This window comes from Gobio gobio (genome assembly GCF_949357685.1).
Source record: "Gobio gobio genome assembly, chromosome: 15".
Classification (NCBI taxonomy): Eukaryota; Metazoa; Chordata; class Actinopteri; order Cypriniformes; family Gobionidae; genus Gobio; species Gobio gobio.
This window is the reverse complement of record NC_137108.1, coordinates 53,408,194-53,428,508: the sequence shown is the minus strand read 5'-3', so window position 1 is coordinate 53,428,508 and position 20,315 is coordinate 53,408,194. Positions and strand designations below refer to the sequence as shown.

General features: G+C 38.9%; 1 protein-coding gene across 1 annotated transcript in view; it reads right to left on the bottom strand.

Annotated features, from left to right (window-relative positions):
• csmd3a (CUB and Sushi multiple domains 3a) overlaps positions 1-20,315 on the bottom strand; it is a gene marked incomplete at both ends in the record, with an annotated part of 567,839 nt that overhangs the window by 99,929 nt on the left and 447,595 nt on the right. Inside the window, 4 exons of the mRNA XM_079838157.1 lie at positions 526-699; positions 7,057-7,242; positions 9,530-9,703; positions 15,289-15,462. Of these exons, the coding sequence (XP_079694283.1) occupies positions 526-699; positions 7,057-7,242; positions 9,530-9,703; positions 15,289-15,462 (708 nt within the window). The remainder of the gene's footprint in view (positions 1-525; positions 700-7,056; positions 7,243-9,529; positions 9,704-15,288; positions 15,463-20,315) is intronic.

The window sequence follows — 20,315 nt, the reverse complement described above, 5'->3', positions numbered from 1 at the left end:
CCAATGGAGGCCTTTCAGAGCATCAGATTTACACTAAAATATCTTCATTTGTGTCTGAAGATGAACGGAGGTCTGACGGGTGTCCAACCACATGAGGCTCAGTCATTAATCACACAATTTACATTTTTGGGTGAACTAACCCTTTAAGTAAGTAATATTAAGTAAGTATTTACCGTCATTCCTTGGCACATTTCCTTCATAAATAAACTTCATTAGTCATGTTTTTGGCGTACACATTGTAATACTCGAGTGAGTGTCTTCTGTGCTTCTCACTCAGGGGCGTGTCTATGCTAAACTGGCCAATCAGCAACAGTCATGGGCGGGGCTTCCCGACTCTTACGCAGGAGTAGAGGGAAATATGAGAGATTGATAATGATAAATGAGGATTATAACACAAGTATTGAGTGGATTTTTGCCATCACAGGCTAGTTAATTACACACATTGTGGACACACACCTTATAAACGTGAATTTTGCATAATGTGACCCTTTAAGTAAGATCATCCGAATAGCCAGTGTGTCTTACCTGAGCAGTGTGGCTGGGAGCCGCTCCATTGGCCGTTCAGCTGGCAGGAGCGGGTGGATTCACCAATCAGAGCTCGGTCTTCTAAACACCTGTAGTGAACTGTAGATCCGAAGGTGAACTTCTCGCCCATCACGACGGCATGAGGAGGAGAACCAGGGTGACCACAGTCCACCTCTGCAGAACAGACACATAACTGACTAATTATTCTCCTAGGTTTATCATTTACAGCGTTGGGCAGTAACCAATCACATGATACGCATTTAAAATACAACATTTGAGTGATTATTTCATCACAGTTACATTTGAAATGGGTGGAAATCAGATTACAGGTACATCCGAAAAGTACTTTAGTGATTACTTTGAATTTTAATGTCATTTATTTAATTGAATCATTATAGGGTTAGTTCACCCAAAAATGTAAATTGTGTCATTAATGACTGAGCCTCATGTGGTTGGACACCCGTCAGACCTCCGTTCATCTTCAGACACAAATGAAGATATTTTAGTGTAAATCTGATGCTCTGAAAGGCCTCCATTGGCTCAACTTTACACTCTCAAGACCCTTAAAAGACACTAAAGACTAAAGTTACAAAGTCCATCTCACTACAGCGGCTCTACAATAACTTTATGAAGACGAGAATAGTTTCTGTGCGCAAAAAACCCCTAAATAACGACTTACATAGAGATGACGATTTCAAAACACGGCCTCATGAAGCTTCGAAGCGTTATGAATCAGTGAGTCGATTCAGCGGTTCAGAGCGTTATGAATCAGTGAGTCGATTCAGCGGTTCAGAGCGTTATGAATCAGTGAGTCGATTCAGCGGTTCAGAGCGTTATGAATCAGTGAGTCGAATCATGATTCGGATCGCGTGTCAAACCGCCAAACTGCTGAAATTTGGCGATTCAAACCGCTGAATCGACTCACTGATTCATAACGCTTCGAAGCTTCATGATGCCGTGTTTTGAAATCGTCATCTCTATATAAGTCGTTATTTAGGGTTTTTTTGCGCACAGAAACTATTCTCGTCTTCATAAAGTTATTGTAGAGCCGCTGTAGTGAGATGGACTTTGTAACTTTAGTCTTTAGTGTCTTTTAAGGGTCTTGAGAGTGTAAAGTTGAGCCAATGGAGGCCTTTCAGAGCATCAGATTTACACTAAAATATCTTCATTTGTGTCTGAAGATGAACGGAGGTCTGACGGGTGTCCAACCACATGAGGCTCAGTCATTAATGACACAATTTACATTTTTGGGTGAACTAACCCTTTAATGTAAACAGCGATTTGTGATTCTCAGACTCAGTTCTGCTCATACCCCTTGCAGAATATGCAAAATGTTAATAAGTTTAACAAAATAAGAGGGATCTGGGATCACAGGTACTTTTATTTAGTACTGTCATGAATAAGCGAATGGTCCTGCATATGTCTTGAATATTCACATAATAGATGTTTACATGTAGTCCACAAGACAATTTACACAAATTGCCGCATTCAATAATGTACAAACCCTTGAATCTGAAGCGTCTGTCATTCCCTGAGGATCCACGACTGTCCTCGTGTTTCATGTTGAGTCATTTGTTTAGGTAATTGCATCTTTTTATCTCACAATTCTGACTTCTTTTCTGAGAATTGTGAGATATAATGTCCAATTATGAGGGGGAAAAAATACCTGTTCTTTCTCAGAACTGCGACTTTAATAAAAAAGGTAATTGCGTCTTTTTATCTCACAATTCTGACTTTATAACACACAATTGCGAGTTCAAATCTCTCAATTCTGAGAAAAATAGTCAGAACTGTGAGACGCAAACTCGCAGTTATGAGGAAAAAAGTCCCAATTGCCTTTGTTATTTTTATATTTAGTGGCAGAAACGCAACGCATTAAGAGGAGGGGGTGAAAACTTTTGCACAGGATGATTTTTTACATTTTTCTTATAGTGTTTAAAGATCATATTTTGTCATTTAGTTCTGCCCTTCAGAAGCTAATAACTACATGTTTCCCAGAAGACAAAATAAGCACAATTTACCCTGTTCATCTGATTCAAACAGTTTACACACGTTGTGTTTCCTTCTCGAGCATCAGTATTCATTTTCTTTTTTCTAAGATTGTCTGCATTTTTTGCCTCAAGAAATATTGTGGAAAACTTATGTTGGTTAAAATAACATGCAGAGGAAAACCCAAGTCCTGTTTGTGTTACACGCCATATTCCAAAGTATTTCGATTAACTTTTACAAACATTACAAACGACTTTTTAAAAGCGACCTTCCCAACCCTGATTATTTAAGACAACATGCTGAGATCACAGTAGATTTACTGTCATTGTTGTCATGACTTAAAACGATTAATAGTGTAACATTAAATCCATAATTGAAGTACGTTAAAACACCAGACAGATTATGTGGAATATTCATTCGTGACAAAATGGCTGACTGACAATGAAAGCTTGTGAGCGCTTGGCGTCTCCAGATCAGTGTGAATGAGCAGATCTGTGGGTGAAGGCACAGATTCTGTGTGGGTCTGGCTGTAACCCTCTTTTGGAAGATCACAGGAAACAAGTGCTGCGTGGGCGAAGTTTAGCAAAGTGGAAAAGGACCTTGTGCAATACGCAAGATTACAGAGAACACATCTCTCTTTTCCGCCTTCAACAATAAACATCAACTCCAGCAACATGACAGCTACTATTGGACTGACCGCCTGTGAGCAGCGATCACGTTATCATGCATAACCCTTTTGTTTCGGAGGACTATGACATTTTTATGCGCAACAAATCTCATTTAGCCTGTTTATTTGTTGAATGACACTTCGCTTGGTGTCCATATTGTATTTGAAAGGTGTCTGTTAGGTCTGGAAGATATAGTTAAAACACAAAATCTCTGTATTTTTGCTCTGAAATAGTGTTTTCCCCCAATAAGAGGAGCCATGTAGAACTGAAATGTTTAGTAGAAATGCAAGGCATGTTAATGAGCCTTTATGAGTTTTTGACCTAACCAGCGATTCTGTTTTATTTTCTATTTCTGCCACGTCACGACTGGAACAACAACACACAATCTGACAATGATAATCTCTAATTAGCAGTTGCAGAGAGACTCCGCCCACACTCTCTTCTGATTGGCTGTGATTGATTTGGTTGCGAGTGCAGTGCGCTTGCAGAGAGACTCCGCCCACACTCTCTTCTGATTGGCTGTGATTGATTTGGTTGCGAGTGCAGTGCACTTGCAGAGACTCCGCCCACACTCTCTTCTGATTGGCTGTGATTGATTTGGTTGCGAGTGCAGTGCGCTTGCAGAGAGACTCCGCCCACACTCTCTTCTGATTGGCTGTGATTGATTTGGTTGCGAGTGCAGTGCGCTTACAGAGAGACTCCGCCCACACTCTCTTCTGATTGGCTGTGATTGATTTGGTTGCGAGTGCAGTGCGCTTGCAGAGAGACTCCGCCCACACTCTCTTCTGATTGGCTGTGATTGATTTGGTTGCGAGTGCAGTGCGCTTACAGAGAGACTCCGCCCACACTCTCTTCTGATTGGCTGTGATTGATTTGATTGCGAGTGCAGTGCACTTGCAGAGAGACTCCGCCCACACACTCTTCTGATTGGCTGTGATTGATTTGATTGCGTGTGCAGTGCGCTTGCAGAGAGACTCCGCCCACACACTCTTCTGATTGGCTGTGATTTGGTTGCGAGTGCAGTGCGCTTGCAGAGAGACTCCACCCACTCTCTCTTCTGATTGGCTGTGATTTGATTTGGTTGCGAGTGCAGTGCACTTACAGAGAGACTCCGCCCACACTCTCTTCTGATTGGCTGTGATTTTATTTGGTTGCGAGTGCAGTGCACTTACAGAGAGACTCCGCCCACACTCTCTTCTGATTGGCTGTGATTTTATTTGGTTGAGAGTGCAGTGCACTTACAGAGAGACTCCGCCCACACTCTCTACTGATTGGCTGTAAGTTTTGATTGATATAGTAGTCGTATCTCGTCTAGTGTGGATGGATAAATGGCTAAAATCTTATTGCGTCGCGTCTGGTTATTGAGTTGAACTCACTCATTCAATGATCAAGAAATGATTGAAGAACTATAATCTCAGTCTGCTCCTCTAAATGGCCACGATCAATGCATGTAAAAGATATAAAGGTCTGGAGCGAGAACATTCCTTTCTGACTCTGATTGGCGCTGCTGAAGAAACACACATAAGCTCTTCAATTTAATTTAGCTAAGCCTGTTTTTGATGTTTGCCTTCTCTTGAATGGGAAATGCTCCCTGAATAAAACCGAGGAGGTTCAAATGTTTATAATATTCATCAGGCTGGCGGGGGAAAAGAGGCTCTGCTTATTAAGATTCACAAGCTAAGTAAAGTGCAGAATTACCTTGTGTACACTTGAGAGAAAAACAAGACTAATAGATAGCTAGCTAGCAGGATTGTTGCCTTTTCTTCACGGTGGAAACCGACAAGAAACAGTCAAACTCAGGTTTGAAGCAATTACAGGGACAGAGATGGAGAGCGGGAGCAGGAGGCAATTACGATCTCACAGGCAAATGAACACGTCTCTCTAATGAATGTGCTCTTGACCTTAATACAGCTCGCTCTGGCGAACTCTGGAAAAGGTGCGCTACATCCGCCGCAGAAACTCTGGGAAACTTTGAAAGCTTTCACAGAGACCAGAGGTGGACCGTAACTCAGCACATTTACTTGAGTTCTGTACTTAAAGGGTTAGTTCACCCAAAAATGAAAATTCTGTCATTAATTACTCACCCTTATGTCGTTCGAGACCCGTAAGACCTCCGTTCATCTTCAGACACAGATGAAGATATTTTAGTGTAAAGCTGATGCTGAGAAAGGCTTCAGATAGGCCTCCATTGGCATTCAGTACATTTATACTCACAAGACCCATAAAAGGCACTAAAAACGTCACTACAAAGTCCATCTCACCACAGCGGCTCTACAATAATCTTACGATGCGACGACAATAGTTTTTGTGCGCAAAAAAAATCTAAATAACACCTTTATCCAGCTTGTTCTTGTCTTCCGTGTGTGTCTCCACGACGCATGCGTGAGAATATGAGCAGATCCGGCGTTCGGGAATCCATGAAATGCCACTTTAGCCCCATTTTGAGAACTACACCGAGACCTAAAGCACGATCAGTGTAGAATTCAACAGCTGAGACACGCGCGTCTTCCTCTGCTCGTAAACAAATCTCTTCTGGGTCATGTGTCCGAACGCCGGATCTGCTCATATTCTCACGCATGCGTCGTGGAGACACACACGGAAGACAAGAACAAGCTGGATAAAGGTGTTATTTAGATTTTTTTTGCGCACAAAAACTATTGTCGTCGCATCGTAAGATTATTGTAGAGTCACTGTGGTGAGATGGACTTTGTAGCGACGTTTTTAGTGCCTTTTATCCGTCTTGGGAGTATAAATGTACTGAATGCCAATGGAGGCCTATCTGAAGCCTTTCTCAGCATCAGCTTTACACTAAAATATCTTCATTTGTGTCTGAATATGAACGGAGGTCTGACGGGTCTCGAACGACGTGAGGGTGAGTAATTAATGACAGAATTTTCATTTTTGGGTGAACTAACCCTTTAAGTACACTTTTTGAGTATCTGTACTTTACTGGAGTATTATTTTTTAGGGATACTTTGACTTTAACTTCACTACATTTGAAAGACAAATAGCGTACTTTTTACTCCACTACATTTCTATCAAAGTCCTCGAAGTCGAAAGTTATTTCTGTAGCAGCTTTAAAAGTCAGTGGATGATTTTTTTTCTTCTTTAAAAGTTTTTTTTTGTGCAAAATCTGAATGTCTGGGAGAGGAGAAGCATAGGCATATGGCTGAATCTGAGAAAGCCTGATGAACGAGCTCAGTTTAGTCTGTTTTTGTGTCTCTGAGATGCCAGAGTTCGAGCACTGAACTGATTACAGCTTTCTTTTGCGTTTTTTTCGCACTTAAACAGACCAACTCACACAAAATGTAAATTTTCATTTTGGAAAGTATTCGCGTGAACAAAGTTGATTATGTCTTAAGTGAACGTAAACAGTTGGGGGAATATGGGATGTGTATCAGTGTATTGGATCTGTGCATTCTGCCTTAAAGTGACAGCAGCTTTGTAAAGAGCTTTGTAACTTAAGTATTTAAATGAGTTCAAGGTGGTCGTATGGAGCATCACTGACTGGCTTAAACCACCGTGCATTTATACAACAATAATAAAATAATGCATTGACAAAAAAAAAGGAAATTTACTTTTGATACTTAAGTACTTTTAAAAGCGAGTACTTCTGTACTTTTACTTAAGTAAAAATAGTTTTTAACAACTTTCACTTGTAACGGAGTAATATTTGACCAGTAGTACTTTTACTTTCACTGGAGTAATGGAGTTGTGTAGTTTGTCCAGCTCTGACACAGACTCCATCATAAGGCCGCTCTCGCCTGCATGCTGGCTGACCTGTGCCATCTTCTATCGCCTCGCAGAAGGAAAGAGTTCAAAGATGGCCAATGATAGAAGTCGAAATAATGGGAGAGAAGCGCCACAGACGTACCCAGGCATTCTGGTAAGGGCTTGTCCCAGTAACCCACGGGCTGGCAGGTCAGGACGGATGAGCCGAAGAGGTAATATCCGGGATTGCAGTCGTACGACACCACCGTCCCGAAAGTGAAGTTCCCGTACTCAATTTTGCTCTTCCGGATTGAGTTGGCGGGAATACCGGGATCGGTGCAGTTGACGACTGAAGAACACAAACAAAGAAAAAGTAAAGAGATAGATCAACTGTGTGATAAGTGTTGCAAGCTATTTTACATTTCATTAATAAAATACAAAAAAACGATTTCTGTTTATATATATGCACTACTATTTTTAATGTCTCTTCTGCTCATGTATATGATCATAAATACAGTAAAAATTATGAAATATAATCTGTTCTCTAATTGAATATATAGTAAAGTGTCATTTATTCCTGTGATCAAAGCTGAATTTTCGACATTACAACATTACTAAAAAGTTAAAAAGAACCGCATTTATCTGAAGTGGAAATCTTTGTAACATTATAAATATTTTTACTGTCACTTGACCTTGATGAATAAAAGTATTTGCTTAAATTATGATTCAATGATTTAAATAATAAAAAATCTTATGTGCCCCAAAATTTTGAGTGCCTTCACAGTTTACACAAAAATATTAATCATCAAAAAAAAATTATAATAATCTTGAGCAGCAAATCAGCATTAATTAGATATTAATTTATATATAATATAACACTTTAAAAATGCATGTTAGCTAATGAAACCTTATTGTAAAGTGTTACCATATATATATATATATAAAAAATCATATTTTAATTGAAAAAATAATTGTATTATATAAAAATATTATTATTATTTTTCAATCTTAAAATTAATATCCAAAAATTTTAGAGTGCTTTCACAGTTTCCACAAAAATATTAATAATCAAAAACTGTTTTCAACATTAATAATAATCATAAATATTAATTTATATATAATATAATACTTTAATAATCCATGTTAACTAATGGAACATTATTGTGAAGTGTTACCATATATATATAATTTACAATTTATATTTTAATAAAATAAATAAATAAATAAATAAAAGTAATAATAATAAAAAAATGTATTATCTTAAAATTAATTTCCCAAAATTTTGAGTGCTTTCACAGTTTCCACAAAAATATGAATAATCAAAAACTGTTTTCAACATTAATAATAATAATAAATGTTTCTTGAACAGCAAATCAGCATTAATTAGATATTAATTTATATATAATATAACACTTTAATAACGCATGTTAGCTAATGAAACCTTACTGTAAAGTGCTACCATATATAAATATATATATATAATAATTATAATTATAACATTTTAATTTTATTTTTATATTTTAATTAAAACAATTATTTTATTATATAAAAAAATATAATTTTTATTATTCTTAAATCTTAAAATTAATATCCAAAACTTTTGAGTGGTTTCACAGTTTCCACAAAAATATTTTTTTTCAACATTAATAATAATCATAAATATGAATTTATATATAATATAAGACTTACCTTATATATATAAGGTAACACTTTGTTTCATTAGTTAACATGGGTTAGTTTATATATATATATAATTTTAATTTTATATTTTAATTAAAAAATATATTTTATAATATAAAAATATTCTTATTTTTAAATCTTATGTATCCCAAATGTTTGACAGGTAGTTTATTACGGTTTCCACAAAAATGAAATGAAACATTGATAATAATCATAAATGTTGAGCATCAAATCCTGATTAGTGAAGGTCATGTGACACTGAAGACTGGAGTAATGATGATAAATTCAGCTTTGATCACAGGAATATATTATATTTAACTATATATGTCTTGTTTTTTAGGTATTTTTAATGTTTGTAAACTGTTTTTATGTATGTAAATTGCCCTTCGGGGACATAATCGAATACAGTGAAGTGAAGTGATATATTCCCACAGAAAACAGATGATTTACATTGGAATAATATTCCACTATTTGATCATTTTTGACGTATTTTTGATCAAATAAATGAGCAGAAGAGACTCTTTCAAAGACATCATATTAAACTCGCTGCGTAACAAAAGCATTTTCATCGATTGGGTGAGATAAAACCATTTATTTGTGTCCATAATTATTGTAGAAAGCACATTGCAGTCCTGTAATCAAGCCATGGAGATGCTGAGGGCTTCTGTTGTCTGACTCCAGCACTAGAGACGATCCTCTGAGACGCTCTTAATCACGCCGCTAACAAAGCAGAGATTACTTTCAAAACATACATCTCATCTTCTGATGTGCAGGGCTAATCTGCCGCTATTCAGAGCGTGACTGAGCGAGTTACTGTGGGCTGAAAGAGGGCCAGAGGGCTCTCAGAGCTCAAATTGGTCATTCCTTTTTAACCACGGCTGCCTAGAAGTCATTTCCATCAGTGCCACAGTGCTTAAATCTCACTATAATGAGAAAAGAGCTCATTGGGTCCGAACCTCTGCATGTGGGCGGCTGCTGGCTCCACTGGCGGTCCGGCTGGCACTGGGCCTGGGACGGGCCCTCCAGAATATAGCCGGTGTTGCAGAAGAAGCTGACCACGTCATTCAGGTTAAAGCCATCGCCAACCGTACGCCCGTAGATCGGGCTCCCTGGATGACCACAGCTGACCGCTGGAACACAGACCAGGACCAGGACCAGTCACTCACTCATACACACTCATTACTGGAGGAATCTCTTGAGTGAATGATTCAATGACTCACTCATAAAGACTTCATTACTGGATCAATCAGTGTTTCTGAGTGAATGATTCAATGACTCACTCATAAAGACTCATTACTGGATCAATCAGTGTTTCTGAGTGAATGATTCAATGACTCACTCATACACACTCATTACTGGAGGAATCTGTGTTTCTGAGTGAATCTCTTGAGTGAATGATTCAATGACTCACTCATAAAGACTCATTACTGGATAAATCAGTGTTTCTGAGTGAATGATTCAATGACTCACTCATAAAGACTCATTACTGGATCAATCAGTGTTTCTGAGTGAAAGATTCAATGACTCACTCATAAAGACTCATTACTGGATCAATCAGTGTTTCTGAGTGAATGATTCAATGACTCACTCATAAAGACTCATTACTGGATCAATCAGTGTTTCTGAGTCAATGATTCAATGACTCACTCATAAAGACTCATTACTGGAGGAATCTGTGTTTCTGAGTGAATCTCTTGAGTGAATGATTCAATGACTCACTCATAAAGACTTCATTACTGGATCAATCAGTGTTTCTGAGTGAATGATTCAATGACTCACTCATACACACTCATTACTGGAGGAATCTGTGTTTCTGAGTGAATCTCTTGAGTGAATGATTCAATGACTCACTCATAAAGACTCATTACTGGATAAATCAGTGTTTCTGAGTGAATGATTCAATGACTCACTCATAAAGACTCATTACTGGATCAATCAGTGTTTCTGAGTGAAAGATTCAATGACTCACTCATAAAGACTCATTACTGGATCAATCAGTGTTTCTGAGTGAAAGATTCAATGACTCACTCATAAAGACTCATTACTGGATCAATCAGTGTTTCTGAGTGAATGATTCAATGACTCACTCATAAAGACTTCTCTTGTTTCATTACTGGATGAATCAGTGTTTTTGAGTGAATCTCTTGAGTGAATGATTCAATGACTCACTCATAAAGACTTCCCTTGTTTCATTACTGGAGGAATCTGTTTTTCTGAGTGAATCTCTTGAGTGAATGATTCAATGACTCACTCATGAAGACTTCATTACTGGATCAATCAGTGTTTCTGAGTCAATGATTCAATGACTCACTCATAAAGACTCATTACTGGAGGAATCAGTGTTTGTGAGTGAATCTCTTGAGTGAATGATTCAATGACTCACTCATGAAGACTTCATTACTGGATCAATCAGTGTTTCTGAGTGAAAGATTCAATGACTCACTCATAAAGACTCATTACTGGATCAATCAGTGTTTCTGAGTGAAAGATTCAATGACTCACTCATAAAGACTCATTACTGGATCAATCAGTGTTTCTGAGTGAATGATTCAATGACTCACTCATAAAGACTTCTCTTGTTTCATTACTGGATGAATCAGTGTTTCTGAGTGAATCTCTTGAGTGAATGATTCAATGACTCACTCAAAAAGACTTCATTACTGGATCAATCAGTGTTTCTGAGTGAAAGATTCAATGACTCACTCATAAAGACTCATTACTGGATCAATCAGTGTTTCTGAGTGAAAGATTCAATGACTCACTCATAAAGACTCATTACTGGATCAATCAGTGTTTCTGAGTGAATGATTCAATGACTCACTCATAAAGACTTCTCTTGTTTCATTACCGGATGAATCAGTGTTTTTGAGTGAATCTCTTGAGTGAATGATTCAATGACTCACTCATAAAGACTTCATTACTGGATCAATCAGTGTTTCTGAGTGAAAGATTCAATGACTCACTCATAAAGACTCATTACTGGATCAATCAGTGTTTCTGAGTGAAAGATTCAATGACTCACTCATAAAGACTCATTACTGGATCAATCAGTGTTTCTGAGTGAATGATTCAATGACTCACTCATAAAGACTTCTCTTGTTTCATTACCGGATGAATCAGTGTTTTTGAGTGAATCTCTTGAGTGAATGATTCAATGACTCACTCATAAAGACTTCATTACTGGATCAATCAGTGTTTCTGAGTGAAAGATTCAATGACTCACTCATAAAGACTCATTACTGGATCAATCAGTGTTTCTGAGTGAAAGATTCAATGACTCACTCATAAAGACTCATTACTGGATCAATCAGTGTTTCTGAGTGAATGATTCAATGACTCACTCATAAAGACTTCTCTTGTTTCATTACTGGATGAATCAGTGTTTCTGAGTGAATTTCTTGAGTGAATGATTCAATGACTCACTCATAAAGACTTCATTACTGGATCAATCAGTGTTTCTGAGTGAAAGATTCAATGACTCACTCATAAAGACTCATTACTGGATCAATCAGTGTTTCTGAGTGAAAGATTCAATGACTCACTCATAAAGACTCATTACTGGATCAATCAGTGTTTCTGAGTGAAAGATTCAATGACTCACTCATAAAGACTTCATTACTGGATCAATCAGTGTTTCTGAGTCAATGATTCAATGACTCACTCATAAAGACTCATTACTGGATAAATCAGTGTTTCTGAGTGAATGATTCAATGACTCACTCATAAAGACTTCTCTTGTTTCATTACTGGATGAATCAGTGTTTCTGAGTGAATCTCTTGAGTGAATGATTCAATGAATCACTCATAAAGACTTCATTACTGGATCAATCAGTGTTTCTGAGTCAATGATTCAATGACTCACTCATAAAGACTCATTACTGGATCAATCAGTGTTTCTGAGTCAATGATTCAATGACTCACTCATAAAGACTTCTCTTGTTTCATTACTGGATGAATCAGTGTTTTTGAGTGAATCTCTTGAGTGAATGATTCAATGACTCACTCATAAAGACTTCCCTTGTTTCATTACTGGATGAATCAGTGTTTTTGAGTGAATCTCTTGAGTGAATGATTCAATCCTCACTCATAAAGACTCATTACTGGATGAATCAGTGTTTTTGAGTGAATCTCTTGAGTGAATGATTCAATCCTCACTCATAAAGACTCATTACTGGATGAATCAGTGTTTTTGAGTGAATCTCTTGAGTGAATGATTCAATGACTCACTCATAAAGACTTGTTCCATTACTGGATGAATCAGTGTTTTTGAACAAATCTCTTGAGTGAATGATTCAATGACTGACTCATAAAGACTTCTCTTGTTTCATTACTGGATGAATCAGTGTTTTTGAACAAATCTCTTGAATGAATGATTCAATAACTCACTCATAAAGACTTCTCTTGTTTCATTACTGGATGAATCAGTGTTTTTGGACAAATCTCTTGAATGAATGATTCAATGACTCACTCATAAAGACTTCTCTTGTTTCATTACTGGATGAATTGTTTGTGAATTGGACTGTTCTGTTCACGCCAAATACGTTTGATGCTCTTGAACTGGACGTGCTGTGCGTCACTGATTCACTTTGATCCAAAGAGCCGGCTCATACAACTCATTTTTTAATGTAACAGACAACCTTGATCACACTATATCTTGATTCACTAAAAAGAACTGGTTCATAAGAGTCATTTGTTAGTGAACTGGACTGCTCTGTTCAAATGAATTCGAAATCATTATTTATATTTGTGTAGTTGAAGCATTTTCTAGGTCAGAAGGTTAAAGGGTTAGTTCACCCAAAAATGAAAATTGTGTCATTAATTCCTCACCCTCATGTGGTTGGACACCCGTCAGACCTCCGTTCATCTTCAGACACAAATGAAGATATTTTAGTGTAAAGCTGATGCTGAGAAAGGCTTCAGATAGGCCTCCATTGGCATTCAGTACATTTACACTCACAAGACCCATAAAAGGCACTAAAAACGTCGTTACAAAGTCCATCTCACCACAGTGACTCTACAATAATTTTACGATGCGACGACAATAGTTTTTGTGCGCAAAAAAAAATCAAAATAACACCTTTATCCAGCTTGTTCTTGTCTTCCGTGTCTCCACGACGCATGCGTGAGAATATGAGCAGATCCGGCGTTCGGGAATCCATGAAATACACACTTTAGCCCCATTTTGAGAACTACACCGAGACCTAAAGCACGATCAGTGTAGAATTCAACAGCTGAGATACGCGCGTCTTCCTCTGCTCGTAAACAAATCTCTTCTGGGTCATGTGTCCGAACGCCGGATCTGCTCATATTCTCGCGCATGCGTCGTGGAGACACACACGGAAGACAAGAACAAGCTGGATAAAGGTGTTATTTTGATTTTTTTTACGCACAAAAACTATTGTCGTCGCATCGTAAAATTATTGTAGAGTCGCTGTGGTGAGATGGACTTTGTAACGACGTTTTTAGAGCCTTTTATGGGTCTTGTGAGTGTAAATGTACTGAATGCCAATGGAGGCCTATCTGAAGCCTTTCTCAGCATCAGCTTTACACTAAAATATCTTCATTTGTGTCTGAAGATGAACGGAGGTCTGACGGGTGTCCAACCACATGAGGCTCAGTCATTAAAGGTCCCGTTCTTCGTGTTTTTTTGAAGCTTTGATTGTGTTTACAGTGTGCAATATAACATGTGTTCATGTTTCGCGTGTAAAAAAACACAGTATTTTTCACACAATGTACTTATCTGTGTACCGCTGTTTCCACTGTCCTAAAAACGGCTGGTGATTTCCCTGTTCTATAAAGTCCCTCCTTCAGAAATACGTAACGAGTTCTGATTGTGCCAGCGCTTACCGTGTTGTAATTCGACCGCAGCTTAGCGCACGTGCCAGCAGTTCCTGTGTTGTGATTCGACAGCAGCTTAGCGCATGTTGGAAAGATCACGCCTCTTAACGTAGAGATGAATGCGTTCAATAATCTCTACAGCGTCCCTGGGAAAGCCAAACAAAGGTGATTTGACTCCTGGATGAAAATAACAGCGTCTCGACGACATGGCGATAAACACACTCAACGCAACAGTTCCTTTTCTCCACGCGACCGTCCGCTTCTCCACGTGGGACAGCAACAAGACCGCGCCCCCTTTTTCGCGTTTCTTTGTGGGCGGAGGTTAGTCTGTTCTACTGCTCTACTGACGTAATTATAGCAGGAAGTACCAGGATGTAGTCCAAGCCAGCCGTTCGCTGTAGGCTTTGAAAGGGAACTTCTGTTAAATAAAATATCTCGCTTGGCATTGAACTTTGAGCTTTATAATTTTACAGGTATTATTTATGCTCTAACAGCAACATTACACACTAACTAAAGTTTGAACAATGGGATCATGCGGAATGGGACCTTTAATGACACAATTTACAGTTTTGGGTGAACTAACCCTTTAAGCATATTTCCACCACTTTGTAGAATAAGAGTCTCCAATGCTTGATGAGAAATGCATGCAATATGTATTTATGTACATGTTTAATTTTCAGCATCATAAAATAAGGCAAATGTCCAAATCGCCCACACAACATCAGGTAGTGTTGGTGTTTTTCATTGGTAACAGCCGGATCTGTGTGTGATGCCTGTCATGAGCTGACTCTGGGTTTGCCTGCATTACATGTGGAACTAATCCTCTTGGCTGTAAACCAAACGTTCCCCCTGATGTGTATTATTGCGTATTACTCACACACACAGGATGGGAGATGCCCGGACCAGTTGTGATCCTGTTGGCAGATGCGCACAGAGGAGCCGATGAGCCGGAAGCCCGGATTACACTGGTAAACCACGGTGTCCCTGTAGCCGAAGTTCTCACCGATCACTTGACCATTCACGATCCTTTCTGGAACGCCGCAGTGTCCGGCTATAGGAAAAGAGCAATGAGAACGAGTCAAAGACAGACTGCATCATCCCTATCAACCAATCAGAGGTTAGGGACAACCCATCAGGCTATGAGAATTAGACAACAGCTGAAAACAACTATGAATGGAATAGTATATGTATAATATATACAATAAGCACATATTCTGTTGGCTTGGTTTTACATTTGAACAAACATCAGCTTTCGAACATACATGTGATTCATTCTGTGATTATATAAAGACCAGGGCTTAAAAACGGAAAAAAATATCAATGGGTTCACTCCGAGCAGAATCGATATTATAGCGTTTTCGTTTTTGCGTTTCTCAATAAACATTACTGTTCCGAAAACGGTTTGATTTGAAAAAATACCGGTTAATAACGTTATTTTCATTTAGCCTATACTTTAAACAAATATGTATAAATAGACTTATTTTCACTCAATAATAATATAACGCATGGTAATTAAACTTGAATATTTATTTCATAACCACAACAGAAATACATGCATTAATTACAAAGCATAAACAGCGGGACAAATATTGAGCTGTTTTAATGGAGCTGAAAGTGGCTCTTATGCCTAATTCTTTTCAGAAGAGTGAGAACATTCTTTGTACATAACTTATTTCAACACGACTTGTTTTAAAAATTGCATGAATAAAGAATAAATAAACTGGATAACCATTGCTCTTTTAATGCTGCTAATTTCAAAGCAAACGCTGCGCAACACGTCCTTGCATCCCATAATCAAATTCAGTCAGCTAATAAAGCTTGATCATTTAATGCAATATAACACCATTTAATACGAAGCATCAGCCGTCTATATAGAAAACATTGAGCTGTCCTGTATTGGCCATCTGAAAGACTATAGGACAAATGTTTGACAGATGCTATAGCCTACTTGGATAGGCTTAAACTGAATCCACAAACTAGCCTAAATCAGACTATTTGAGCTTAAAGTCCGTTCTGCTTATTTAAACGTACGAAAAGAATGTCCTCCAATACCTGCGCTTTCATTGATGACCTCAGCGGGGAGAGAAATGTGCTTGAGGCGTGTAAATGCGCTCACACTGACTTGAGTTACCGTAGATTCACAGACGACATTTCACTCTCGCTTGATCCGTCACATCACATGCTGAGCTACTCTATTCATGATTGGCCACTGCCAGATTAACATATTAAAGAGAACGATAACATAACCTTATTAACCGGTTAATGCTCATTTCAAATTAACGTTTCTGTTCAGAACGATTCAAATTGATTTTGATTTCGTTTTCGTTCCTCTTAAAATTTCGTTCGTTTCCGATTTTCGTTTTTGTTCCTTGAACCGGTTCAGAACCCTGAGAAAGACTATAAGTGAAATGCACCAATATATTCAATAAAAAGTGGAAGTACAGACATTAATAATGTTACAAAAGATTTTATTTCAAATAAATAGTGTTCTATTGAACTTTCAATTCATCAATGATAAAATATATGATGGTTTGAACATTGATAATACACTCGATAATACCACCAATGCTGGGTTAAAAACAGCCCAAGTTGGGTTGAAAATGGGAGGATAGTTCCTGCCATATCGCCTTAGACAATCACAACTGCTCATTTTCCGTCGGTCTTAGTACACGATGAGTAACTACAGAAGAGTCGAGTTTTAAAGAGGAAAAATAGACACTCTTTGGTCATTCTTGAGCGAGATGCTAACAGTCTAATCAGATTCAATGATGTATGCTAAGCTATGCTAAAAGTGCTAGCGCCAGACCCGGAGATCGGCTGAATGGATTCAAAAACGGTAAAACTCAACGGTTTAACTCTAGGGGAGACGCAAAATGAGCCTATTTTCAAAAAAAGTGCCTTGTTCCTTTAAGAGGATAACGCTGCAAAGGTATTTCAAATTTCTTTTTACCCCAAAGCAAAGTGCGATCAAGAAGTTTTGCAGTGTGTGTGCGTGTGCTGGAGAGAAACACACATAAAGAGAACTGTTCAATTTAATATAAGAAACTGATAAGATACTGATTTTAATTGGTCTATAGGCACACAAATCCGCGTATATAGGGCTCCCTTCTAGACACACAGCGCGATCTCATGAAATGCGTATCTATAGCACAAATTGTCTTTATTGTGCAAATGAGAAACTGTGTACACACTAAAAAAATGGTGCTCTATGGCACTAAATGTGGTTATTTGGCTCGTAATCATAGGGGAACCACTTTTGGTGCTATATAGCACCATATCTTAAAGGGGTCATGAACTGGCTTTTTTCATTTTTTTTATCCTGTTGTCTGACTTATGACGTTTGTGTGGTTTTTACATTCAGAAACCTCATAATGAATCAGTAATAGGCTATTTTCTGCCCTGGTTTTGAGGCTCTCTGAAGAAACGCTGGGTTTTGATGGGCGTGTCTCACTGAAGACTGGGAAGTAAACGCCCACGGCTAGGATTGGATATGATTTGCATATTTAATGAGCTTTAGCTCCCCTCAGTACATGTGGGGACTGTTTTGAAAGCGTCTGAAGAAATGCTCACAGGACTCGTGAAATATCTATCAAACAAACACAAAGATTCATCTCTCATCCACCTGCGATTGATTGGAATGTAATTTTTTTTATTACTGGGCCTGCCCGAACAGGGAATATAACCGCAAACCATACACACATGCGCGCGCGTGCAAGAAAGGAATGTTATTTCACTATTTAAGATAGCCCGTCGGCAGGCTGGTGATACATTTTGGTAGCCCATCTGAAAAACACATAGCCCCGGGACATTGGGCTTCTAAAAAAGTCAAGTCCGAGTCTGATCCCGAATGAACCAATAACAGCTTCTCCAGCCTGTGACCGCGTGCTAAGGTATATCATCAATAGATTTCAAACCATCTGTAACAATGCAATACTAACACGTTTTACTCACATTAGTGTGTTGCACCGTTCCTGTCGGATCCAGAAGGCACAGCATTGTGTTTTAACCTCAATATGTCTGCAAATCCAGTCTCCACCTGTGTCTTGTTTACAAACGAATCCGCAGTGAAATGAAGCGAACGCACGGGAGCTGGAACCGGCATGTTTATGGCTCGGTAGCGCGACCCGTTTAGCTCCACGAGTCGGTGAGCGGGGCTTGAGGCTTGAGTCTATGACGTCAGTGGTCGACATATCTCTCGTTTTCTGGGCCTGGTGTCAATAAAAGCTTTTCTTTGACTAACGAGGACGTTATCAGCTCTGAAACTTACAGGATATTCTTATATCACCATGAACTTTTATATACCAAAGGCTCAAGGGAAAGTTGATTTCTCAATTCATCACCCCTTTAACATGTTCTGTATATGGTAGCGGTGCTATATAGCACCTCAGTCATCCCAAAGAACCGCTGAAGAACCGCTGAAGAACCGCTGAAGAACCAAGATTTGGAGCTATACAGCTCTTAAAATACACTCACCTAAAGGATTATTAGGAACATACACTAAAGCCGCGTTTCCACCGCAGGAACTTTCCCCCGGAACCAGGAACTTTGGGGGGAAACTCGGTGTGTTTCGACCGCAGGAACTAGGGTCTAAATGAAGTTCCGGGTAAATATTTCCCCCTCCAAACGGCCCTGCTTGCGAGGTGGTACTTTTGAAAAGGTCGGGAACTTTCGGGGGTGGGACTTGGGCGCTGAACATGCTGATTGGTTGAGCTCCAGTTGAGCGCCAGTTTTTTGCGAGGTGGGTTCTGCGTTCAGTAAATATTTTCTTTGCAACAATGGAGTTCAACAAAAAAATTCGACCGACGACTAGGTTCAGGCTTTGAGCATATATGCGGAGGAGGACATCCAGCGGGAACTGGAAACGGCGACCCGCAATGAAAAGGTATAACGTTACCTGAAGATATCGACTCGGTTCCAGTCACACTGGAAAACAGTGCAGAGAGAAGTTAAAGAAATTAAGACAAGATTACAAGAAATTAAAGGATCATAACAACCGGAGCGGTTCCGACCGGCATATCAACAAGTGGCATGACCGCCTGGACGCGTTGTTGGGACAGACCGTCCTTTTCTAGGGCAGCGGTAACGAAAGACTCGGCTAGTGCGTTGCTGGAAACCATCCCGGAATCCGAGTGGGTTGAAGGTAAATATCTCATCTTGGTATCATCTATTAAACTCGTTGCAGTGTAACGTTGCAGTAACTTTTTTCAACGTGCTTTTCCAGACGTAACGGGTGGCCCTGATGAATTGCAGGCAACGGAGACCAGCGTGTTTTCCCCCGCGGTCACCAGTACACGTTAGCCCTCGTCCCGTGTCTCCTGCCAAAACACACACATGCCAGAGGTATAAAGCTGACAAAATGTGTATATATTTAAAAACTGATGTGTAATCCATAATGGTTTTGAGTAGTTTTGTTGTTTTTAATTGTAAACTTAAATTGCCAATGATAGAAATTGCACACTGGGCATTGTTCAAGCTGGGCAAGCAATTGTTCATTATTTGTAGTGAAAACACTAAATAATTAATTGATGGTTTCTATTGTTTCATGGTTGCCTTGTTTTGTAATTTCCATGTGTTTCTGTGCAATTTTTCTACTTAGGGAAAAGGAAAAGGGACTGACTTTTCTTGATGCACTGAGGGACATGGAGGATGCTAACCGGGCCGTACTGCAGCATGGACAAGAACAGCGAGACCAATATATTCAGCTGTTACTGGAGAGCCAGGCCGAGGAGAAATGAGGAGGCAAGAGCTGGCATTCCACCAGTCAGAAGCGGAAGAAAGCAGACGGCAGCAGAGAGACTTTCAGACCGGGTTTCTGTCTGTTCTTGGACAGTTTGTCCAGTTGTTCAAGAAGTAGCCACAACGACCAGCCGCTTGAATGAAGCATTTGCTCTACCACATTTGTAC